General features: G+C 38.7%; 2 protein-coding genes across 2 annotated transcripts; both read left to right on the forward strand.

Annotated features, from left to right (window-relative positions):
- The first annotated feature begins 6,311 nt into the window (after nt 1–6,311).
- Nucleotides 6,312–15,902, forward strand: LOC148811450 (fibrous sheath-interacting protein 2-like). Its single transcript, XM_088908780.1, has 8 exons — nt 6,312–6,425; nt 7,020–7,181; nt 7,548–7,637; nt 9,090–9,229; nt 9,563–9,650; nt 10,534–10,644; nt 15,053–15,290; nt 15,865–15,902. Exons 1-8 carry the CDS (start codon nt 6,312–6,314, stop codon nt 15,900–15,902), a joined length of 981 nt encoding a protein of 326 aa, XP_088764906.1.
- Nucleotides 15,903–21,437: 5,535 nt separating this feature from the next.
- On the forward strand, nt 21,438–25,196 carry LOC148811451 (uncharacterized). Its single transcript, XM_088908781.1, has 4 exons — nt 21,438–21,701; nt 23,363–23,794; nt 24,060–24,126; nt 25,105–25,196. Exons 1-4 carry the CDS (start codon nt 21,438–21,440, stop codon nt 25,194–25,196), a joined length of 855 nt encoding a protein of 284 aa, XP_088764907.1.
- Nucleotides 25,197–26,497: the final 1,301 nt, after the last annotated feature.

Raw genomic sequence — 26,497 nt, forward strand, 5'->3', positions numbered from 1 at the left:
TTAAGCATCAAAGTCTTACATGTGGTTATTTCGGAAACGTTTTTACGTGCTCCTTCTGACCATATTGTTTATATACTTTGTGAGAAAAGTGATATTTTAACCTTTTCTGCGAATACGCTCGCTATCGGAGTAAACAAAAGCATACTTTCAGAATTTGATTAATAGGGAATATAATATGGATTCACGTATCTAAATAAATTAATAACTATACTCATGTACTGTTGCACAAACAGTAGTATAAGACTTTCTATTGGTATGTGTATGGCTCAGAGCACTGGGGCCATGAGTTCGTCCTCAGACCTGGGGTTTGTATGTTCTACATGTGTTTGCTTGGGTTGTCTTCAGCTAATTGGCTTTTGTGAAAATTGTCCCTGGTGTGAGTGAATCCTGCTTCTGGCTCCCCTGTGTTGGATAAAGCAGTTAGAAAATGGATGGATTAAAACCTTCATAACCTTTAGAGAATTCTTTCCTTTTAACACTAATTTTACTACTGGAAACCACTGTAATTTTAAATCATATCCATTCAGCTATCAACTATTTTACCACAATATTACATTTTACCTTTTGTACTGTATATCCTTCTGAAACAGTGCTGCTGTGCATTCCATTGCAAAAAACACCACATACAGTACATTCTGCTGCCCAAAAGTCTCATTGAAACACTAAAGAAAACATGCTCATTAAGTGCAATTTGAGACTTTACATCTCATTTAATATGGAGACCGTAGACTGACACTGACTCAATACATACAGTGAAAGTGGTTCAAGCTTTTAGAGACAACCTGTAAAATCTCACTGTCAGTCTCCGAGTCTGCAGATTGATTAAGACGCACAGTCTTTGGGGTGGGAATTCTTTCGTATTTGCTGACAAGGGAGAGTTGACACATTCAAGAACACCATCCACAATTCAGAGGCAAGGTTATTAGATCTGCAGCAGGTGATTAAGAGACTCTTCTCCGGCTCCTCTTTTCATTGTACAGGGAGATGGCTGGGAGCAGCACTCTGATAATGGACACTGCCACCCACGCCACTATATTCTCCGCCATGTCATTCAGTTCTTCCATTGTTATCTGTTTTAAAGCAACAGCATGAATGTAGGTTAACCACGGAGGACTAACATTGTCTTTTATTGCTTTTAACAGGGTGTCAGCTGAGCATTAGACAGGATTCATCCATTCTCCCAGCAAACAGTGATAGGCTGATTTCTTTTTAAGGTCTTATTTTGTTTCGACTTCTCCTTGGAATATGTCATATTCTATTCTCATTTTTTCTACAGCCTACAGCCTATTCTGGACTTTTCTTTCATTTGCTTTCCCTTCTTACCTCTCTCTGTGTTTTGAAAATCATACTGCTTTGGGGCACATTGCATTCTCTTCTTCTGACAAGATAGCAAGGGTTTTGAGTCCCAGCTGGGTTTCTTCACAAGTCTTTTTCATAGAAACCCAATTCGAACAAATTACATACAGTAATTTCTGATTTTCTCAGGCAATGCAATAGATGCTGTTAATGGAATACAAGTACATTTTAAAAGGCAACCTTAGGTAATGTGACAATCAGTGCACTTCTTTTCAGTCCTTCAGATATCCCTTGTGGTGCCTCCGGGGGAACGTTTATGTAAATGAGAGAAGTACTCACACCACACTTTTCTTTCCTGAGTTTCGTGGCGTTTCTTCCTCCAATTATCTTCCAAATCCAGTCCGTAATCCGCTCTCTTAATCCTGTTCCGATCCGAGTTACAAAAATCCGTAATAAAGCCAATCCGCGATGTATCCTTATCCACTATCCGCAATCCAAAAACCATAAACCTTTTCTCCTTTCAGTAGTCCGATCTTTAACATAAACCTCTCTCCTCTCTCCTCTCTCCTCCCAACCGCATTCACTTGATCTGCTACCGCCCTGTTCAATGCCTCCGGGGCACTTAGATTTCGGTTCCCGATGCGGCTCAGCTGTGTCTCATTGTTTCTCAGGGTAGACCCTTTCCATATACGGGTCAGCTGATTCTTTTTGGCAGCCATTTTACTGAGGTCCATATCTAGTATTTTAAGTAGGTCATTCCGAAAATACCTGTTATGAATGACCCTTCCCCAGGTCATTTTACACCCTTTACTTGGCTGGCCTGTAATGTGGGTGTTATATTCTATGATTTTCTCCTTATTTTATTTATTACCTTGTCCAGTAGGTGGCAGAATTAGCACAGTAAGGAACTAGGCTTAAGGAGCAATATTTGTTTAATCAAGCTGACATCTTCCTCTAAAATATGTTTTTTTTCGGTAGTGGTATGAAAAACACAACCTGAAAATATAGTAATGAAAATGAAAAGTCAAAGCTTGTGCAACCAGGTGATGAGCAGCTGGGCCCGGGAATCGGGAACAGCGCCTCGTGCAGGCTGGTAGACCCTCGCTACCAGCCTGCTGTACGCCTGACTTGTACGTATCTCTGGAAACTCTCCCATGGCTCTTTCTAATTTTTTAGGTAAGATCTGAAGTAATAAGGCTTTTTTAAAAGGTCTGTAAATTTATGTTTACTGATGTCATAGTTTCGGTTTAAGGTTTACGCGTTCATATTTGTTTTAAGAGTATCAAAAGTGTATTCGGGGTCTGCGGGTTATCAGAGACGAAATTGAACTTCGTTAGCTAACTGTGTTAAGTCGCTAGATGAAAACTGTCTGTGTGTTGTGAGTTAAGTTCTTAGTGACTTGAGTTGTTATGTTGTGTCGCGTTTAAATGGTGTTATAGTAAACGTCTTAAACAGGGGAAAACAACATGTACGAGGGTAGGAATCAGACTCTCGCTACCAGCCTGCTGTAAACCTGACTTGTACATATCTCTGGAAACCCTCCCATGTTTTTTTCTATTTTTGTAGAAAATAAACTTTAAAAAAGGGAGCCGTGTGTGAGTTCCTCTTGCGCGCGCCGGTGAGTGCACACGATCAACGGTAAAGCTGCCAGAACTGAGAGGGCCCCGCTAGAGGTCACCACAGCCAGGCAGAATAGGGACTGTGACGTAAACTTGAGCAGTGCGTTATGGGAGTTGTAGTTCATAAAGCCAACGCGATGTCCGTGAGCAGCAACTATAGCCAGTTCTAAAACCCGGCTCCCCTTAAGTGAGGATTACACTTGCATTCCAGGCTTTTCAACCATCTTGCATTTCCTAAAATATTGTTTTTCTTTTTCTAGTGCGTTTGATTGAAATAGTTCTTACATAAAATAACACAATTTTTTAAAATCATTTAGAATTATATTTTAATAAACACGAGGGTGCATTCATCATTTATCATAATGCAGAAAGTTATCTTTTTAGAAATAAAATTGGTGAACGTGTTTGGGGGTCATTGAATTTGATTCCAGACGTGTGCACCTTATGTAGGGGGTTTGCGTCTTCTCCCTGCTTTCACATAATCTTCCTTTGGGTGATTCCCTCCATCTTCCATCTTCAACACATGCTTGTTCGGTTCACTGGAATGTCTACATCGCCCTGTGTGTTTGTGTATGTACCCTACAAGGGGACAAGTATACTACTAATGCCGAGTTACACCTCTGGGATTCTGGGATAGACTCCTGGTCAGCAAACCCTTAAACAGGAATAAGTAGCCTTCTGATAAAGGGTGGATAAAAGACAATTAATCAAATAGATCTTAATTTCACGACCTGTTGTTCACCAGACTGCAGAATAAACACAAGCAGGACTAACAGTTCCCAACAGACAGTCAAGTAATGAGAGAGACTACTGGAAATGAATCAGATGCCAGTTCTTCAAAGACAAAATATTATAGAAACGGAGTTCTCGTATCCTGCAGGTGATCAGACCAGCAATGTGATTGTCAGTAAGACTAGGCTAAAAACAAGCATGTGCTCATTTCATACATTCAGGATATTAAAATAATAATAATAATTGCTTACACTTATATAGCGCTCTTCTGGACACTCCACTCAAAGCACTTTACAGGTAATGGGGACTCCCCTCCACCACCACCAATGTGCAGCCCCACCTGGATGATACGACAGCAGCCATAGTGCGCCAGATCGCTCACCACACATCAGCTATTAGTGGGGAGAAGAGCAATTTAGCCAATTCAGAGATGGGGGTTATTAGGATGCAAATTACAAATCAGTCCGCGCTTTTCAAACAAGGTGTTTATTACTTTGTATTATTATTATTATTATTATTATTATTATTATTATTAGAGATGTAAATTATTAAAAGGCAAAACGTGTGTCATATTTTTGGGGTCTCCAGGCTCCACTGGCAGAGCCAGACTGTTTGGGACGTGCGACCACACAGGTTTGATACCGTGAAGGCTTTGAGTTAGAATGGCGACATTCAAATTAAACATTAAATCGGACATCGCCCTTTTGTCTGGATTTTCTAATGAAAACCTAATTATAAATATATATATAAAAAAACAAGTCCGTACAGGGACGAATACTGTAGCTTCCCTGCTGCAGCTTTTAATGACGTCTTTACTTAACTTGTACACGCTGGATACGTCAGATAAGGTAACTGCTTTGCAGATCTGACGTAATAATAGACAACATTTTGGTTATACAGTGGTTTATGCTCAAGTCCGTATTATACAAAATAAAGTTGAAACGTTCACGAACACGACGGAATTGTTTTCTCAAAATAGATTAATTGATTAATGGATTAATGGAACGAGATCAGGGATAAAAATGGAGAGAAAGAAACCGGGATCTGGAGCTGTGAGTGTACTATCCATACGTTTATATATTTCAGCTTTTAGGTAGTGAATTGTAAAAAAAAACAGCATTAGTTTAGCTTTAAAATGTAAGGTTTAGTAAAACAGTAAAAACGTAGTAATATTTCTAATACTGTTTTAAAAGCTCTAGAAGGTAAAATAAATGGAACGTGATTTTAAAATTCCAGCTATGTGTTCTATTTCTGAAATCGTGGGTTAATAATTTATTGTTAACCCTTTCTGTATTTTATGGGAATATACGTACTGTACTTTTCTTTTGTCGTCTTAAAATGTCTTGCGTGAGAATATGCCTTCCCAATCTAAACCTCTAAACAGACTTAGATCCTTAGCCCAGATGCAGAGAATCAACTCGTTTGTGCAGAAGAAAAAAAAAAAGAATGTTATGAACTGATTTAGCCCTCTAAACACCCTAGGGTTACTCTTCTTACCTATCTTTAAAAAGATATGTCAGGAACCGTGACCCTTAAATGCAGGGACTGCTTTTAAAAGTTAGTTTTGTAGCTGATTATGCCACCTAGCAATTCTAAAGACCTTTTCCCCCAGCAACAAGTTCTTTTTATCTTCCAGAACCACCAGTGCATCCACAGACCAGACAAGACAGTCATCCTACATAATTTCCATTTTTATTACAGTACTTTGCAATTCCAGTATCTATTATAGCCTAATCCACAGAACACATATGACAACTTATCCACTAGAGGTACTTACTTACTCACAGAACACATTGCAGACCAGCTCAAGAGCCCCATTTGAGCCCAGTTACCAAAACCAGAGTTCCAAAGGAAAAGTCCAGCTGCAAATATTCTCCCAAACCCAGTCCCAGCTGGAGACCTGGTGTGCCTGCTTCTGTCATAGCAAAGACACTCTGTGTAGTCTTAGGGATCCTCCTCAGTCCTGGCTGAGTCTGGTTTTTAATATGCCCCCCCCATTTGTCTCTGAGTCAATTTTTTGAGTGGAGAGGGGAGGAAGACAATGCTAAAGCCTTCCTCCCTTGCTCACTGTAGAGAGTCCCTGGTGTCCAAACCCTCTCCTGGGTGCTGTGGTACAAATTGGTTATTCCTGTTTCTTCTGTTTCTGTGTGCTCTGTCACTGGGGTTATTAAAGCTTCCCTACCTTTCTTGGGGGAGGTGGGGGTTGATAGTTTTGGGTGTAAGCAGAGCTAACTTCTTGGGGCTCATTGATCAAATGGCTATATACAGATGGCCAGGTGTAACATTGCTCTAGAACATTCTAGATTTTCTAGAATTGTTATGTTCTAGACCCACCTCCTCAGTCTGAGGCTCAGCTAGGCCAGTTTTGACATTCCATGTGTCTTCTCTGAACTGTGTGGTAATTAACAAGCATCTTTGATCAGTAGGAAGCCCCAGAACAAAGAAAGACACATATTACCACCCTCATTGAAGTCACTGGTCATTCTATGCAAACTTCAAGTCAACATTGTCCTTGATACCTGCTGTTGCCCCCACAGCCATTTTATTTCACTCTGTGACAGATGAAATAATTTCTGCCATCAGCTCTGCTTGTTTTTTCTGGCGTTTTGGCTGTGGTTCTGTGAGGTACGATAGCTATGTTCTGTGTTTCAGGGCTGCTACACCATGCTGTATGCACTGCGGGGAGAGCAGCAGCTGTTGGAGAGACCCGTCGGCACTAAACTGCCGTTAATCCCAGGGTCTAAACCTCAATTTTGCAGGACTGCTCTTTCGGAGAAAGTAAGTGTAACCTAAAATGAAAAGCATGAATACATTTATTCTCATTTAATTCTAAACATTTAAATTGTAAAAAATGACATGTTTATTCATGGTTTTCTTTCTTTTTAGGGGTAAACCAACATGTAAAATGTTATAATATGAAATGATACCTGGGACACATTAACACATTTCTGTGTGTGTTAGTATAATGTGGTTGCTGCAATGATTAAACTGTAAGCAAACTGTCCTCCCTTGGCATCTTTGTGCATATAACATCAGGAGTAAGGTTATATATTTTTCTAGACGCAATATATTGATCACATTATTGAAATTCAGCTGTACTGTATGTCTTAAAGCTTATTGTGCTTACTGTCTTTTTGCAATTTAGTCATTTTTAGTTGGCTACAATGACTGAGAAATCGGAATTTGATGTTCAAGAACGTAGGAAACATGGTAACAGTGATTCTGGAGTAGTCTTCCAAGAAACTGGCGACAGCCTTCGGAGGGGGGAGAAAAAAAACATTCTCATTTTTATGTTCAGAAACATAGGGGGATACATATCTGTGTTTACCTATACATATCATGTTTTAATAAAATACTTACCTTCTATTTCAGCTGCACCAGCCATCTCCTGACTTCACTCTGACTGATCCCCGCGGTTTCCTTTTGGATTCGAAGTACAACAGCCTCCATGACCCCCACCTGCGCACCTATTACCATCGCAAGGGCATGCAGGAGTCTCTGCAGAACAGAGGCTTAATCAATGAGCAGAAGAAAGTAAGGCTGTTTGGAGTTTGTGCAAAGAATGAGGCTTTTTTGGTATGGTGAAGGAGTGAGGTGTTGTCAAAAAAAAAACATAGACCAGGTTCTAGCTCATTTAGCTGTAATAGTTTCCAGTAGTGTGATTTAACTCATGTCTGCACTACAGCATAGATGTATTCGGTGTGCAGGCCTATGGTTGTAATCAAAGCATGTAATAGTAGATGTAATCAAAGCAGGCCTATGGTTTGTGCTAAAGTCCTTATGCTCAATAAATATTCAAACACAGAGTACTTGACTGTGCTCTAGATTTGTAAAATAAAAATAAAAACATTTTCTTTAACCTCCTAGACAGTACTTGAAACATGTTTTGTCTGTTTTCAGGTCCTCTGCTCTTTGAAAGAATACAATCAATATCATAACTACCTAAGCAACGTGAAGTTGCAGTATGACAAAAATTATGCGACTAAACAGGTAAGTGTGATGTTTTTCAACAACCGTCCATCTGATTCTGACTCTTCATCATAGACTTCTGCCTTTATCCAGCCCTCAATCAGTAGCGTTTCTGGATGAAGGCTTCCATAAGATCTCTCCATTATGCACCTTTGAATATACTGCTGTCATCATGTCTTCTTCAAGGAAGTCTCTACCTTGACTGTGTTTGTATTCTAAGGATCAATTTCAGTTTTTTCTTTCAGTTTCTTCTCTAATTGCTATAAAGCTCATTTCTGTTTTAGTGTTTTGACGCTCTGATGTTGTTGCTTATGTTTGTCACTGCTCTAGCCTATTTTAGCTTCTTCTTGTTAGTTCAACCATACTGTACATCTTTTCATGCTACTTTGTGTTGTTTATAGCCCATATAGTCCTTTCTGCATGCAGGATATGGGTTTCATATCATAAGAATAGTTACGAATGAGAGGAAGCTCCTTAGCCTGTTTGGTAATTACTTGCTAATTGGTCTGTGAGTCTCATCCAGCTGTTTCTTGAAAGAAGTCAGCGTTCAACAAGCAGACTTGTCTGTGAGGATTTTGAATATTTGAAACAGGTCTCCTTGTAGTCTTCTCTGTTCAAGATAACAGAGTTAAAAAAAGAGTTTTTTTTATTCATTGAGGCTGGGCAATATATCTGAATGTCTTTCTTTGTGGTAAACCACTAATTGTACCACCCCAATCGGAGCATGCACTGCTTATCTGTACTGCTCTGTAGAGTTTAATCCATTTTCAGTGCAAACAAACGTATTTTTCCAAACACGTTAATACAGGCAGCTTTTGTGTGTAGTCCAAAACAGAATTTATAAGTCTTCTTTGCCAGACAAGGCTGAAAAATGACTTGAACTTCCATCCATCCCTTTCCATCCTCGTCATCTAATCTAACTGCCTCATCTAAGGGCTGCAGGGAGCTGGGGCCTATCCCAGAAAGCAACGGGCTTAAGGCGATATACACCCTTGACCAGAATTTAGTCCATTGCACGGCACACACAGACACAAATTCACACTAGAACCAATTTTCCTAGAAACCTTTTTTTCTACCAGTATAGTATGGCTTTGGACTGTGGGAGCAAACCAGAGCAAACCGTGAAAAACCCATGTGAATATGGGGAGACCATACAAACTCCACACAGATAACAACACCTCAGGCCCAGAATAGAGCCCCTGGCCCCAGTGTTGCGAGATAACAAGGTTAACCACTGTATGCAAGATGTACATCTTAAATCGAAATGTTTAGATCAACAAACTACAGTAGCTCAGCCTTCACTCTTATACATACAGTATACAAACACATTCTATCGGTGTGAGTTCAAATGAAAAATCTAATGGAAAAAGTCAGTGTTGGTTTTGAAGTGCACACTCGGCTATAATAGTGCTTAGGAGAACTTTGCAATGAAGGGAGTGTGGCGCTCTAGTAAAAGGCTGTGCTGGCTTTCAGAAAACAATAGTGAAGAAGTTCTTGGAGGTCCAGGAGCAGAACAAGATTCCCAGGGATATCAGCTTCACCGATGTGAGGGAATGGCTCCTGGAGGAAGCATCCAAGAATATTTCAGACCAGATTATGGCTAACAGAGACAGGTAATAACATACGGAAGCTCCTCACTCTTTAACAGCAAGTTCCTGCCTTTTAGATTCCCTGATTTGTTATATTTGTATCACTTTTTTTTTTGTTTCGCTGTAAATATTACTGTTATGTGGAAACATTGGATGTCAAGAATACAACTGTAAGTAAAGGTTTGCCTTAAGTGAATTAATTGTGCAAGCAAGTGGAAGTCTTGACTGAGTCAAAGTTTTCCAAAAGATGAACATTTGCTTTACAGAAATACCACATTCACAAATTCCTCTGCTGCTGTCTGACATTTTGACCTTGCCTTGTGGATTAAGCTTTCTTTGCTGTTGTTGTTTATGAAGGCACCAGGCAGGAGCTCCGAAAACCGAGGAGATATGCAGTGGTGAAATACAGCGTATGAAAGGTCTGCAGTACACCGGACAGGATGAGGTATGAGAATACAGTTTGATTTATTTTGACCAAGGGCTGCTCCTGGTCATCACCTGGATGGGAGATCTTTAATAGCTGGTTTCCTTCTGCATCTTAAACTGATTAGAGACATTTATATCTACTCTGGCAAGTGACCTTGTGACACCTCTGTAAATACAGCTTGATTGGGGAGCAAGCAAAAGAAAACAGGATCTCTAGCATAACTATTTTAAAAGATGTTGTCTTTCTGACAAGTAATTAAGCATTAATGTTGCAAAATGCTAATTAAAAAAATTCTCTCACCTTATTTTGTATATGCCTCTTCCAGCCGAACAGATTTCTGCAGAGTAGATACCCTTAGTAAATCATGTTACTTTATTGTCACACTTAGACTTCAGACACTTTTCATATGCTTTTATGAATCTTACATTTCACACTGTAGCTTAACTCACTTTTAAAACACATAGTTTATTCACCCCTTTCATTGATTTATCAGCTTTCAAATCACCAGCATTATCTATATACAGTATTTAGCCTCATCGGTTTTCTACATCAGCTTAATCATGTTTCTTAATCATGTTTTTTTTTCACATTCTCACTGTACATTACTGTATGGTATGTTATTTTCCCAGTTATTTTGTCTTTGGGCTTCCCAGACCACATTCAGCTGCTGAATGCTCCTAATATGCTGACAAATACCCAAAGGCCTCATTTGCTAGATTGTAAAAAGGGGAGAGATTCAGCTCCACATGATCTAACAGAATCCTCAATATTTAATGTACCACCTATAAGCAGGTGACATATATAAATATAAAAGTCTAGTAGCGTAGCTGTTTTGTGCTTAACACAATCTAGCTTTCTGCTGTTTCTCATCGGCTTTGCCTTTTCACTGACGGCTCTACAGATGTGGAAAATCAGAGAGAGAGCTTTTCAGATGAGGATAGAGGAAGATGCCCGGAGGGAGGTGCGACAGGCCCAGCAGAAGAAAGAGATCAGAGCTAGAAGGCACAAAAAGGTACTGGAGTAATGGATGTTTGGATTCATCCTCTTAAGGTGTACTTTTCTTTATGCAAATTCCGGACTTGACACTAAGCTTGCAGCTATATTTTGTTGTATTTCCAAGATGACCACCTATAGGTTGAAATTAATAACCTAAACTAATACTTTTTGGATCCTCAGTGTCCACAATGAGCGTGGTATGTTGGCACCTCTTATATTTTGCATCTTCTCTAGGGTGGTTATGCCAAGATATGCTACAGAGGTGCCAAAGCACCATATTCTGGTAGTGTTTGGTGCCTCCAATTCATGGTTATAGCACTGCATCTCCAAAGCCCATGGTTTATCTCCAGCCTTGGGCACCTGCCTGTGTGGCATTTATTCTGCGTGTAGTGGGTTTTAATTCCAAGTACCATCCCAGAGACATGCTGCTTTGCATAATTGGCTCTTCTAACGTATCCCTCAGGGGTATCTCCCCAAGAGGATCCAAGAGGGTGGTTGATGATCTCTCCTCTTCATTACCTAAGCATTAGAGGAGAGATGTTGCTGCTTCAGCCTCTTATACCCAGCCTGCAAGGTTCTGAACTACACACAGAGTCTTTCATCCAAGTAATGTCGGACCCAGCCTTTCTTCTTCTGAGCTCTGACCAGACCCAGCTTCCCAGCTTCAGGGTGCTGTAGATTGAGATGAGATTGGAGTCTCCTGTAGTTTTTACTTGAGCTGGAATTTCAGTGGTGCCCAACAGCTTCTGTCTGATACTAAATTAAAATGTGACCTTATGGACGGGAAGTTTTCTACTAGCAACATGTTGGGTTGCAAGCTAGTTCATTTGTCATTAAATACTAGAGTAATGGAAAAACATGTGCTTTTTAATACAAGATGTTCAACAATGAGATGGACCTTTTCATCTTTTGTTGAGAAGCTTTCCTTTTTCTTTAAAGAATAGCCACTTGTGAAAGGTTTTCTGTCATTCTCAGGCATTTGAACTCTATGAAAGGAAGGTTGCTCTCCAGCAGCAAAAGCTAAATGAGAGTTTACAGGAAAGGAAAGATTTTGAGAGAGAAATGCAAGACAGTATTAAAAGGCAATATTTTAATGAAATACTTCAGTCTGGAAAACAGGGTAAGCTTCTAGATCCAATAATTTGCAGTGGTACAACTGTGATTGAGTTCACAATTTAATGTGTTTTAGTTTGTTGGCCAGAAGGAATGATGCAGGTTGACAACATCTTCAGGTTTACTACTGATTACAGAACTGTAGAATTTGTTTAATAAACACCTACAATTACAAAATTCCAAAGCTTTTCAATCATATGGCTGTTTGAAAAGAATAATATGTATGTACTGAGATCAAAACTTTTTAAAGGGAAACGCACAATAAGTTGCAGGCATCATAAAATAATACATTAAGAAGGAATCCTTCATTATCTTCAGATTGTTTAATTTCCAGCCACAACATGTAAATACATTATATTCAACATTTCTGTAATCCATATTTTGTATTTTGTGATAAAAACATTTACAGTATCTATTGATCTAAACTATCTGAAAGGACTGTTCAACTAAAATGATGTTTTCTTTGTGGCACAGCTTCAACTGAGATCATTAGCAAGGAGAATAGAGATGTTACCATTGCTAATGAGAAGAGTTCTAAAATCACCAAAGGTCAGTATTTTAATTTGTTTCTAGAAAAAATAAAGGTTTTGAAAAAAGTTATGTTTTGACAAATTTTCCAATGCAGCTGCAGAGAAATTCAGTGGGTGCTGATATACTGAAAGATATTGTGAAAGACAATGGAACATATAATCCCAAAAATCCGTTTAATTCAATTCAGTTTTATTTGTATAGCTTATTCAGATAAAAACATGTCAATTGTTTTGTGTCATTTAATCAATATTAAATGATTAATGCACAAGTGTTGGGTTTTGAAAGCTTGGTAACATCTACTGTTAAGGTTGAAGAAGGTTCCAATTAAGTCTGGGGATCTCTGGGCAGCCATTGTGCCACAGTCTGGTGCAGTAAAATTGTTGTGAGCTAAGGTGTGAAAATGATTGAAATTATATGGGTAAACAGAGAAATAAATCCTAATCGGCATCCTATTTTTTTCTATGAATAAATCCATGTTTTCTGCCTTTTTTGGATGTTAATTGGATTGATCACTTTTTTATGCATGTCATGAGAATTCTAATGCGACAATAATTCTTTTCTCTTGGGTCAGTTCATATTTCACCTGACTCCACTGAAGAGGTGACTACTGATTCCAAATGGTTTCATGAATTCCCTCTGATCAGTCAGCTGTCTGATGGGTAAGTCCTACATTCTGCAGTTGTGGTATGTTAAGCATCAGTGCGTACATAAAGTTTTTATTTTAATCATTTTAGTATGGTGATATGTAAATGTTTAAAGAGCAACTGTTTTCTGTTTTGAGCTCACTTCTCCAGCTGAGTTTGTGAAATTGCTTTTTCTCTCTTTGCGAATGCGTGAATCAGTCTGTTAACAGTACAGTACATGTGCACATCTTTGTGTTAGCTCATGTGCATTTTTTCCAAATCCTAGATATAGTTTACCATAAACTGGCTTTGTAGTAATGACTAGAACATTGACATTGAATATTGATATTGACGATGACTAGAGCAGCAGTCAAAATACACTAACTGAACCTTCGCAAAAATAAACTGTTGTATTGTACTTATGTATAACTCTGATCATACTGCATTACAACAATAATATATTAGTCATATTAAAACAAATTTCTATCATAATAACTAACAATATGTTGTGGCACCGGTATAAAATGTGAAGTTTTGCTGAAGTATTGACAGTGGGAGAAATGTCTGGTCGTGTTTGAATGGATGTTATGTTTCAATCAACAACCACCAGAGGGCAGTAACAACTAAGTAACACTAAGTCATGAAATGTGTTGAAAACGCATTTTGGGCTTTGTCCTGAATGATGCAGCAGCAACATACAGTTGTATGCAAAAGTTTGGGCACCTCTGGTCAAACTGCATGTTTCACAGAATCTCTAAATTCTCTAAGGTCTAATCTCTACGAAGTTAACACAATGTCTGCAGGGTACAAACATAAACATGACATATTTCTGAATTTAACTGTATTTGTCATGTGTCAATTATGAAGTACCCAGTATGAAACTGGTTAGATACATTGCGCCTGACCAAGTAGTTGTTGTTGAAAACACAATGATGTAAATTAGCAGTGATCTTGCTTCACATAGGAACACAATTGTACCATACTTGCTAAAGTGTTATGGAACAGTTGCAGTTTGAAGTTTAAGATTTATCATTTCCAATGTGCTATTTTGTTGTGGTGATTTTTATTTTATAAGCCTCTCATATTAAAGTGAAAAACCTAAGCAAGTTTTAGACATCCAGTAGGTAAATTGAAAAAGTACGAACATAATCATGGTTAGGAGGCCATCTTTTTTACACAGGGATGTGCTTTAAAATAGATTAATTGTTCTGCCACTAGAAAAGATGCCTATATATTGTTAATTAGTCACCATTTTTTAAGATTGCAAAATATAGTTAGTATTTTGTCCATGTAGTAGCAATGTCACACTAATTAATTTTTATGATAATGTTTTTTAGTGAAAGAAAGGTGATTCAGGACAGTTTATATGGACAGGTAAGGTACACTGCTGTCTGAATGTAATGGATGCATTTTATTTTTCCAGATAGCTCCTTGAGGTTAAAATGCACAGTGTCATAACTAAAGAAGAAATGTAAAGAAATATGTTAATTTGTTCCTTCAGTACAGTAAATCCTGAAATTTAGTCCACCTAGCTGTTGCTTAGTGGCTCCTTCCCTGACATGTTCAGCTCAGCTCCCACTAGGTTTTGATTGTGGCTGCCCTGGCGTCAGAGCCACATAGCCACTCCTCAGAGCAGAGATATTCCACTATGCCAAAGGTCTGCGCCTCTTTGCCAGAGAATATTAAGCTGTCCAGGTTCCAAGGGGGTGACTTCACTTTCTACCATAGACTCGATGCCAAAAGAACCCTTTGACACTGCCTCCTCTGGAATGAAACAGGGGTCTGCACATTTAATTATTTATAAATTAAGGAATCCACTTAAAATATGCAATACTGACCATTCTATTTCTTTGGTTAGACTGGTATTCTGTTGTTCTTGCTTCATTTATATATTAGAAATACTGTACTGTATATATTTTTCTATACATACAACAGTATATCTATAATAAATTTTTACTATACTGTATAGACAACAGTATATTTGTATTAGTTGCATCTGTGCTGGCATTCAAAATTTGGTTGCAAATTTCTAAATGTTAACATGGGAAACAATGAACCCTGACAAGTAAGTAAAAGTAGGTCTTATATTGATAGGTGTACTGTATATTGAACATTTAAGTGCTCTGTGGTTACTTTTGTACTATTGCTTTAAAACAGATAACAACAGAAGAACTTAATGGCATGGCGGAGAATATAGTGGTGTGGGTGGCAGCATCCATTATCAGAGTGCTGCTCCCCGCCATCTCCCTTTACAACGAAGAGAGGAGCAGGAGCGTGTCTCACTGCTCCTTTGAGTCCCCGGTTTACTTCAGCAGTAGTGAGGAGACACTACAGGCCACCCTGAGTTCTCATTCTCTGCTTGGTACTGAGTCGGGGTCCACATGGCAGTCCCAGAGTAGGAGCAGTAGCTTCATGTCAACGAGATGCAGGATCTCCACTCCCTTCCCTTCACCCCTCTCGTCCTCGGGTAGTTCAGGAGAAGAAATGGGGAAAAATACACCCTGCAGATTAAAATCCAGAACACCCTCGAAGGAGATTGTGGTTGCTGATGGAGGAGAAGATGCTGGAAAGCCCCTCTCGGAACCTTTGAAGGACCTTTTTGGAATCACTAAGTCTAGTATAATTACAAAAGCAGAACGTATAGTACAGGATGTCCTTAGCAGAGCCTTCATTGAAGCACAGCTTCCTGCTCAGCTGATGGAACCCCAGTGTTGTGCGTTAGGTGTCTTGATTACCCACTACAGATCCAATAACCTTGCCACTGAACTTGTGGATGGTGTTATTGCACGTGTCAAGTCTGCCTTGTCAGAAAATAAGCAAAGAATTCCCACCCCAAAGACTGTGCGTGTTAATCTAGAAGCACAGACAGAATCTGTAGCCTCAGAGGTTGCCAGTGAGATTATACAAGTTGTCTCTGGAAGACTCCAGCCTTTTTTCACAAGCGCTGTTGAGTCAGGGTCAACCTGTAGACTCCTGGGTGGCCATGGTGGTGACCTACATGCCTTAGGACAATCCCAGAGACTCCACTCAGAAGAATATGATGAGGCGGAGTTAGCGGTTACGGCAACAGAAATAATCAGTACTGTCTTACAAGAAGTCAAGAGTGAATTCTGCAAAGCAAATACTGAAAATGAGATGAGTGACGTGAAGGAAACATATTCAGGCGATAACCAGTCAATGAGTGACTTTGTGTCAGCAATTCTGAAAAATTTAGAAACGATTTCACCCTCCTCCAGCTTATCTGTGGAGAAGAACTACCTTCTTCAGAGTCCTGATGCCCAGCAGAATGAGAGAGATGAGGCAAAAGTGACTAAGAAAAGAACAAATGGCAGTAGGCCCCCATCTGTCAAATTAAAGTCTCACGCCTCGGAATCAAGTGTGGGAATGAAAAGAGCAAACAGTGATATTGCTTTTGGGATCTCTAAAGCCAAAATCATTGAAATTGCTGATCAGATAGTATCTCAGATCATTGAAAAAACAAAGCGGGATTTCACCCCTGTGGGTAACAATTTACATGAGAGTAACTCAAAAGAGTCATTATTGCTCCCAGAAGCTGCAGAAATCTCCATTTTGGAAAAAATAAGTCCAAAATCTCAGATTCCCAACAATAGGGTCACTGTTATTGCCAAGGACATTGTAAATTCTGTTTTTGAAAATGTTTCGTTTGCACTGAATTGTATTGAAACAAATAAATATCTGCAAGAATCCAATAAAAATGTTGCTGCTGCTCCTCAAACTTCTAGAGGCAGCACAGAAACAGGATCCATTGATGATACTTTTGACTTTAGTTCAGTTGCAAAAGGCATTGTAAGGACTATATTTGGAAAGCTCAAATCTTTACTCACCCAGACTGAAGAAGATGTATCTAGTTCCAGTTCTCCTGCTCAAAGCAATGCAAAGAGCTCAAGTGTCAGCTCTTCACCAAAAAATTCAGTGTTTTCTGATTCTGTGTCAGATATTTCAGATTTGTGCACCTATACAGTAGAAACTGCTGGAGCCATTTGTGAAGCAATGAAAAAAGAGTTAGACCAGGAGATTTATTGCACAACAGTGGCAAAGAAGGCTTCAGATGAAAGCCTTCTGGCTAGAGAGGTTGTTACTTCAGTTTTGGAGTACCTTGAAGAGCAATATATTTTAGACACCATTAAAAGCCCTTCACCATATCCTAAAGACTGGGAGAGAGATGCTTCTACATTTATAAGAGAGGAGAGTAATCCAGATCAATCAAAATCCCAGATATGTCCTGTTGAAGAAATCATATTATCTGATATTGATAAGGCAACAGGACAAGTCCCTAATCAAATTACAATGGAGATTTGTAGATATCCTCCAAAGATGGTGTCATCTGAGAACATTTCTTCAAAACAGCAAATTGGGCAAATGGACATGAACTTGGTTGAGGACAATTTAAGTGTTTCCTCTTCTGGAGAGAGCATCATATCAGATGCAGAAAGTGAAGGATCAGAGAAGATGCCGAGGACCTCCAGCTCTGTATTCCATAGTACAGCAACAAGGATAATAAGTGAAATTATTGAAAAAGCAGCTGCAAAATGTATATCTTCTGGACTTGCCCATCTCCCAGAGCAACCAAACAGTACAGCTGATGATGTATGTAAAACACCAGATGCAACAAAACATGCTCAAGAAGCAATGTCCTCAGACTCTTTTTCTCATATGCAAACCACTGAACTGGCTTCGGAGATTGTTGTTGATGTTTTAGAAAAACTACATTACGCTACATGCTTTGAGAAGATTTCTTTCTCAACAGACTACAAAGATAAATTCGAAAGTTGTGATACAGCCCTGTTACCAGGAACATCAGAAATTAAAACTGATACTAGAACAGCTGAGCACCTTAGGACAATGACTGAGGAACTCTTCAAAACTGTGAAGAACAAACTGAAACACTTTTGGAATCAGAAGAGCCTGTCTTTGTTCAAAGCAAGGAAAGTTTTATCTGCTAAAGAGCAGAGATCAGCAGATTCACTTGAGATGTTTCCTCCTTCAGTCCAAGTTTCACACCTGAGCTTTAGTGAACCACACTTGACTAAGAAAAGCATGTCAGTATCAAACTCAGCACCCCGTAAGCATCTTAGTGAAGATTCAGAACCTTTAGGTGTGTTAATGAACGTTGATTTCTCAAGGCAAAGCAGGACTAATCAGGAAAATCAGGCAAATTTAATCATCTGTGCCAAGGATGTTGGCAGTCAGATATTACAAACAATCAGAAGTGAAATAAATAGGGGTGATGACAAAGGATGTTGCTCAGGAGCAAGAGCAAAACCCTCAGAAGAAACCCTTCAAGCAAGTGAACTGGTGGATTCTGTTTTATCTACATTTGAAAATCTTAAAGTTTCAGATGTGGTCTTAAAGCCAGATTATGAAACAATGCACCTCTCTGGTGAACAATATGGGAAAGACAGGATGTCTAGTGCAGAAGACACTGTCCATAAAGAGTACACTAAAAGTAACCGTAGAGAATATTCTGCTCAACGTTTCCCACCCGTAAATGTGCCTGGGATGGTGATTGATTCTTATACAGATGACACAGAAGTCATGAGTCGGGACAGTCCCTATAGAGCCCTGACTGATGCTTCATCAAAGCTTCAGCATCAACCTACACCTACAGCAGAACAAGAAAATGAATTGACATGTAAAAGCAATCGAGTTCCCCGGTCCCGGGTTTGGAAGAAACCCTCTACTTCAAATGACATGGGACTGGGTGAACAAGAGTTCATGGAACTTCCTTGCAGAAGCAATGTGATAGAAGGTTCATTTACAGATCAAAACAGCTTAAATACCGCAGAACAAAAGAGAGGCTCAGAGAAAACAACACTTGACAATGTTGAAGAAGGAGACCAGCCAAGCCCTCTCATTTCACCAAAGCTTGACTTCTCAGCAGAACACATAGCCCGTGCAGAGCCTGCAGTGTCTGACATTGAAATTGTTGCCATGAGTATTGTTGACATTATTATGGGCGAACTTGGTTTAACGGAGGCCTCAGATACAAAAAGCAAGTCTAGAGCAAGCCAAAAGAAATCAGAGTGTGCTGCTGGTCTCATCACTGAGAATATAGCATTTCAAACCCACTCCAATAATGTTAACTTGAACATTGAAAAGCTTTCAGCTGAAGAGGCATCCTGTGCATCTCAAGTACCAGGAGCCACAGCAAAGCACAATCTCCCCCCACTACAGACAAGGGTTTCAGAAGAGCCTAAGGACCACGTCAGGACCTCCACAGAGAGTTCTACAATGAGTCCTATTGAAAGGAAAGTGGAACAACTTGTCTCGAGTGGATCTCTGCGTGTATTTTCAGAAGAACTTGTCAAAAATGTTTTCCATTTAATTTTGAAATCGGGAATTGCAGTACAATTGGGCACAGCTCACAAATCTAATTCAGATCCAACTTTAAAGAGCCATCTAGTTGTTCAGGATTTATCCCATCCAAAGTCCTCAGAGCTTTCTATGCAGTTGTTGTATTCATTTACTGAGAAATCAGTGAAAAAGCTGTTGAAGCAGCGCCTCAGTTTTCCCGATTCTCCAACTTTTGACGAAAATGAGAAAGATGTTTCACTTTTTCAAGATTGTGATACAAATCCGGAATTTAAGTCTTCCCAAAGGATTTCAGAGAAAGTGTCTCTGACTGCCAAGGATCACAGACCACAGAAAAGTACTGAACCATCAGTGCCCAGTTCACAGATGTACCATGATGCAATTAATCAGCTTTCCAGCTTGCTTGTAAAGTCTGTCATGGATGTTTTGTCTGCTGTGTGTGATTTATCAATGAAGCCTGAAGACAGTGAAAATCAAGGTAAGAAGGAAATCAAATCAAATCATTTAATAGTGTATTAACCTTTTAGTTGCTATGAAGTACAAGTTAAAAAATGTAGTGACTGCACTTTAACTTGTTTCTTGAATATACTGCGTTTCTATACTGTAAATTGGAACAATTACAGAAATGGACACTTAAAAATTGTGTTTATACACATAAGATTATTAAAATATAGCTCCCAATATATGTGTTATTTCAAAGATATGTGTAATATTGAGCAATTTCTCATAGAAAGATGTGAAAACAGAACTGAAACTATGAACGATAGAAAAAAATACAAATGTATTGATTGCTACAGTATATTGTAAGATGTTAACACAATATAAGTTGGGGGTAATTCTTGTGTTGTATTGTAAATATACAGTACCTTGATTTTCTATCTCTTGTATCTTTTAAAAGTTTTTGATGTATTTAGACTAAGATAGTGTAGGCCATGACTATGAATGAGAGAATGAGTGAATATAGCCATATATTCAGTAGCCATATATACAGTATCTGTGAATATGGCTGCTTGTTTGTATGTAGTTACCTGAGCTCCAAGATGTAATAGTTTTACAGGAACATGAAGCTTTATACTCAAATATTTTGTGATGCCTGTCATTCGTTACTTCTCAATATAATTTAGTTTTTGTTTCAATTGTACATACTTTCTGATATTTTGTTTTACTATCATTAAATGAAAAGCTCTTTGTTACCATAGGTAATATACCAGCAGCCAGGGTGACATCAGAAATTGAGAAGAGTACTTCTGAGGAACTGAAAAGAGACTCCCACCTTGAAAACAGTTCTGAAATCAAACCACTCAGTGTCCCTGTAGAACCGTTGAATATTGAACCGGTTTCCTCAGTTGGGCTCCAGGAAAGTTCTATGGCTAAATCAACAGAATCACTTAATATGACTTTAGTGTGTACTGAGACTGTGGAAAACATCATAACACAGCTGCTATTACAGATATACCCTACTTTGATAAAAGAGGAAACTTCTACAGAAATCCCAGGGAAGATGTCTGTGTCTTTGCTGAGTCAGATAGCTGTGGACCTCTTTGACAGTGTGTTGCAGGACTTGTCCGAAAACCAGGAGATAACAGTTGTGAAACAGGATAATGATGTGTTTCATGAACCACACAAGATTCAGCAGGTTGCCAGCTCTGTTCACAATGAATTGCTGTGTCAAACTGGATCCCAAGAAGTTCTACAGAAAGCTGTAGCCTCCAGAAATGAGACAGTGGTCAAAACCATAATCAGCTCTATGGTGACCAACATTTCCAAGCTGACACATTCAGCTTCCCGATGTTCATCCCTTTCACCAGAAACCAGTATTAGCAGAGAAGCAAGTGAGATCGTTGATGAGGTGATGGGTGATATTAGAATCACTAGTGAGCACAACAAAGAGGCAACACCCAGTGCTCAGTCTTCTGAAGTTTCTCTTGTTTCTTCTGAAATAGTACATGGAGTCACAAATAATCTGCTAAAGGAAATTCAGCTAAACTGTTCCAGCCCTGAGTCCAGTACTCCTCAAGCTGCCATTGATATGGAAACCCGGAGCACTGAGCAGCTCATGTACACCAAAACGGACCAGTTAGAACCTTCACCTGTTATTGGTCGAACAGTCAGAAGTAAAAAACTGCAGTCTTCTATGACAAAGTCTCCAAAAGGCTTTTCTCCAACAGTCCCAAGTGGTTTTGAAAACAGTTTCCAGCCAGAAGACACTATGGATAAGCCCTGCTCATCACGTTCCCTAGGAGAAGCTGTTGGTGTGACACCTTGTTCTAATAAGAAAAAAGATTGCTTAGCTTCTGAGACCCCAGACAAGCCTGGAGATTATCTGGTTCAAAGAGTCCAGGATGTAGAAGGAGTACAGCAGTGTAAGGCATCAGGGAAGACAGTTAAGAAGACTAAGAAGAGCTCCTCGAGGCCAGACTGTATGAAAACACAACCTCTGGAGTCCTCTTCGCATGATGTGAAGGTTGATGAGGTGATGAGTGATATTAGAATCACTAGTGAGCACAACAAAGAGGCAACACCCAGTGCTCAGTCTTCTGAAATTTCTCTTGTTTCTTCTGAAATAGTACATGGAGTCACAGATAAACTGCTAAAGGAAATTCAGCTAAACTGTTCCAGCCCTGAGTCCAGTACTCCTCAAGCTGCCATTGATATGGAAACCCGGAGCACTGAGCAGCTCATGTGCACCAAAACGAACCAGTTAGAACCTTCACCTGTTATTGGTCGAATAGATGTATTGAAAGATATCATTGCAAAACTGCTTTTGAAAATTCGCCCTGGATTCCCCAAACCAGAAGATTATTCTGGGGAATTGGAAGAGCTGTCTGAGTCTCAGGTCAGGGACCTGGCACTGAAACTCACCAAAGATGCGCTGAAGGAATTGTCAAAGGTTTCCACTCTAACCATCAGTGAACCAAAGGCTGAAGGACATTTTCCATCACAGCAAGCCATCAAGAAAACTGTTAGCTCTGTTTACAGCAAACTGATGGAATCCAATGGCAACAAGAAAGTGTTACAAGTAGGAATTGCCTCAGAGAATCCAGAAATGATCAAGGAAATGGCCTGTTGTGTGGCTAAAGAAACTATTGCAATTCATGGTTTACGAAGCGGGTGTTCAATTCCATCTTCACAATCTCTCATTTCTCAGAAAACCAGTGAGTCCACACAGGACAAAATTGTGGACACAAATGTAACTACAGTCAGAAGTAAAAAACTACAGTCTTCTATGAAAAAGTCTCCAAAGGGCTTTTCTCCAACAGTCCAAAGTGTTTTTGAAAACAGTTTCCAGCCAGAAGACACTATGGATAAGCCCTGCTCATCGCGTTCCCTAGGAGAAGCTGTTGGTGTGACACCTTGTTCTAATAAGAAAAAAGGTTGCTCTGCTTCTGAGACCCCAGAGAAGCCTGGAGATTATTTGGCTCAAAGAGTCCAGGATCAAGAAGTAGTACAGCAGTGTAAGGTTTCAGGGAACAAAGTTAAGAAGACTAGGAAGAGCTCCTCGAGGCCAGACAGTATGAAAACACGACTTCTGGAGTCCTCTTCGCATGATGTGGTTGATGAGGTATGACCAACAGTTCCAAACCTGTAAAAATTTCTCTTACCAAAGTAGGATGGACCTGTTCTGTACCTAATTAACAGACATTTGTGTAGAAAGTACTGGAAGATGGAACTCATTTTGTAAATATGATTATAGTTATGTTGTGCATTTTCCTTTACAATGCAATAAAACTACAAATCCAGATTTGTTTTCCCTAATATTGTATAACATCTCAGAAATATCCCTATTGTCAGTTCATAGCGTACGTACAGTACCAAACTCACCTGTCTGTGGATTTCAGCTTTATCACTTTCTTATTAAATTAGTACAAAAGCAATCAGGTGAGTTATTGCTATTATAGAGAGACTTGCTCACAGTATTGTCTACATTTCCAAACTGATGTCTGATTATTTTAAACTGATTATTTTATATTTCATTGTTTGCCTTTATTCTAGTGTTAACGTCAGTGCTAAAATCATATACACACCCCATAATCCTTATCTTTTTTTCCGTAAGAGAAGTGTTACTTGTTTTGATTTACTTCTAAAACTGAAACAACAATCACTGAACTGTAACTTTTTGTTTTTTTGTGACAGGAGTTGCCTGGACACTCATCTTGGTATGTGTACAATCCCAGCCTTAATAAGGACAAAAATGTCAGTCCAGCCCAAAGCAAGAGTGGTCTGCGCATTGACATAGCAAAACATTACATGACCCCAATGCAACTGACCAAAACGTCTGAGAGCGAAGGGCTTCTCTCGCTCAGCAACATCCCCTTTGCAGTTAATACGCCGGATGAAGATGTGAATGTGAGCCAGAAAGTCAAGAAACATCCTTTGAAAAAGTTTGGCTCCATGATAAAGCATAAGATCATGGGTAATAGGTCAAAAGACTTCAGAATTCAGAATGAAACAAATCCATCTTTGGAAAACTTAAGAGCCCAGGGAACATCCAGTGGACGTGGGAGCTGTGAAAGCTTTGGACCTTTTAAAGTGCCTGATGAGTACAACAAGCCTCAAAAACACAAGGTATGGATTAGTTACCCAAACTTTAATTATTAATTAATTTGGGCATTATTGTATTTTTAATATTAGCACTACAGAAATTATTGGAATAGAATGACATTTCTATTAATTGCAATCAACAAGAATAGCAACTGCTATGGTGGCCAATGCTGAATATTCTGTATGAATAATGACTACAAATTTATCAAGATCAATACAGTATGTAACAGTTCAATTATAATACCCGTGGAAGAAATATTCCTTAATTGTTTTCTTTGTGTGCTCATAGTTCTTCAAAAAAGAAGTTTTTAGTTTGGACAGATTCAGTAGGAACAAGCCTCAGAACACTCCAGATGGTGAGTATTTAGTTTGTGACTGTGATTTTATTTTGTGTAGCACATTAGTGACCAGTGTGGTTCAGAATTAGACATTGGATGGAATTTATGTAGAATGGGGGAATTCATCCTAAATTTAGAATCCTTTAAAAACAAACTGATTTTTACACAAATTGGCCTTAGTCTTCTGCAAATGTCACTTTTTATTGACACTGCTACCTCCATGGGAATGGTGAGGCAGAACTCTAAACTCCACTCTGATCTAGTGGTTAACTGTGCAGCTCTACTCTTACCTGATCTCTCTTCTTCTAAATAGTCCATTGTCCAGTGCATCAATCTTTGGCAGTCCTCTTCAACAGTACTCTGTTTTCTCCATTTTCAGTGCCCTACCTCATTCCCTTCTACAGTATCTCTCGGTATAGTAAATATGACTAAATGTGACTTATATGACAAGATATAAGCTAATACGTCTTACTTCTTTTACAAGTAAAGTTATGAAAACCACTTTAGAACTAAACAACAGGATCGCTCATATGAAGACCCTAGCAGTAGTCAATATGGTTTTAGAAAAGGTCATTGTTCCTTTACCAACTTGTTAAAATTCTTCAAACAAGTCACAGCAGTAAACACGCAGAACGTACAAAATGATATGATTAGATTTTAAAGATGCTTTTGATAGTGTTCTTCTTAAATTAAAGGCAATAGGCATTTAGGGAAATTCATGTATTGAACTGGTTAAGGGACAGGTAATAGTACAGATCAGGGGTGAATAGTCCAATAGAAGATGAGAGGAATTATAGTTATGAATGTGATTGAAATGACTGAAAAACAGTTGTCTAATAGCCAAATTACCACACACCTTTAATCAAATAGCTTCTTATTGAATAAACCTGACATTAAGATGCCGCTGGGAAGAACTGTATCCAAAGTCTATCTGACCTGCTGCCATGGAATAAAGAAACTCGAACAGTGACATGTCAAACCACTCTGTGTTTCCAGGGATCCCTGTAATTCCAAACTCCAGGAAGATGCCAAAAAAACCATCTTTGCTGTCGAAGATGTCGACCGCTTTATCCAGAGCCTTCCTGTAAGAATCAAAAAAGGAGTTCTAATGATGGGAACCTCATTTGCCTAGCTGATCTACTGTTTCTGAAATAAAAATAATTGCATTCATGTTTTTGTATAATGTTGTGTTATTCAAATAGGTGAGCACACTGCCACATCCATGACCAGACACTTTTCAACTAAATCACAAAATGGTTTGTTAGTTTTAATGTTGTCTGTAAATATCTTATTGGTGTACTACACCATTAAAAAAATAAAACAGTCTTAGCCTTCATAATTCTATTCATAGTTATAGCAAGTAACTATTCAAACTATTCAAAATCCTCAAAGCTACTGACCTACAGTAGTGCACTTCATAAGATTGAGTAGTGAAACACGAACTAGGGGAAACTATTTGAATTTTTTTTAAATATAAGAGGTTTAAATAATCTACCAAACAGGGAAATGCATATTTTTATTCAAAGGGTTTGGGGCCTGGAACAAACTACCCAACTATGATGTGGACGCCGATATCCTGATGTCCTTGAAGAAAGGGTTAGACGAGTTACGTGAATGACTTAGCCACTGAATTAGCTACTGAAAAAACAAGCAAGCCAGATGAACTATCAACGTTCTACTGTGCAACAACAAGTGCACCTAATGAACTTTTGTGTGATTGGCAAGTTGCAATGCCTCACTGCACAAGCTGTATTGCTGGTCAGAGGGCTTAAAACAAATTGACAACTTTTTGTGAAAGTACATAAGCTATAACTATAGTATTCTCATTCCAGAAAATGTTGCGTTTCTTTTTTCCATCTATACTGTATATATAGAACTAGGAACTTATGTACTCTGCGTCTTTGGTTTCCCTTCGGACCGCTTAGGGGAGCGAACGGTAAACGGACCGCGGTGAGCAACAAGTTTTTTTTTTTTGCTTTTCTTTTAAATTTTTTTAAATTTTTATTTATGCTTAACAAAAGAACAAACATTACAATACAAACAAGAGTACATATAACAATTCAAAACAAAAATAGCATCAGGGGTACATACTACTACATCAATTCAAGTTATGAAAAAAGATTAAACAAATTAAATAAAAATAATGTCCGCACCGCTTTCATATTTTTGCATTTCGAAATAGTCTGCAAATACCCCTTTACTTCCATTTTAAAATACTCAAACACAGGGTACCTCCCAGACCACTTCATTTTATGTATGTGATAACGTGCCAGTATAATAATTAAATTTATTACAAACGAAATTTTTCTATTGTTTTCACTGGGGCTGAAACTTAACATAATATCTTTTTCAACAAAACAAATATCAATATTGGTCTCTTTTTTAATAT

The sequence above is a fragment of the Atractosteus spatula genome, assembly GCF_055471065.1.
Source record: "Atractosteus spatula isolate fAtrSpa1 chromosome 11 unlocalized genomic scaffold, fAtrSpa1.hap1 SUPER_11_unloc_1, whole genome shotgun sequence".
Classification (NCBI taxonomy): Eukaryota; Metazoa; Chordata; class Actinopteri; order Semionotiformes; family Lepisosteidae; genus Atractosteus; species Atractosteus spatula.

Excerpts from the sequence above, each read along its gene's own strand:
- LOC148811450 (XM_088908780.1), top strand. The coding sequence starts at position 6,312 with ATGCTGTATGCACTGCGGGGAGAGCAGCAGCTGTTGGAGAGACCCGTC. Across the intron at positions 9,651-10,533 it reads AGTACACCGGACAGGATGAG|ATGTGGAAAATCAGAGAGAG; the intron begins GTATGAGAATAC and ends ACGGCTCTACAG. Across the intron at positions 10,645-15,052 it reads GAGCTAGAAGGCACAAAAAG|ATAACAACAGAAGAACTTAA; the intron begins GTACTGGAGTAA and ends GCTTTAAAACAG.
- LOC148811451 (XM_088908781.1), top strand. The coding sequence starts at position 21,438 with ATGGATAAGCCCTGCTCATCACGTTCCCTAGGAGAAGCTGTTGGTGTG. Across the intron at positions 23,795-24,059 it reads ACAAGCCTCAAAAACACAAG|TTCTTCAAAAAAGAAGTTTT; the intron begins GTATGGATTAGT and ends GTGTGCTCATAG. Across the intron at positions 24,127-25,104 it reads GCCTCAGAACACTCCAGATG|GGATCCCTGTAATTCCAAAC; the intron begins GTGAGTATTTAG and ends CTGTGTTTCCAG.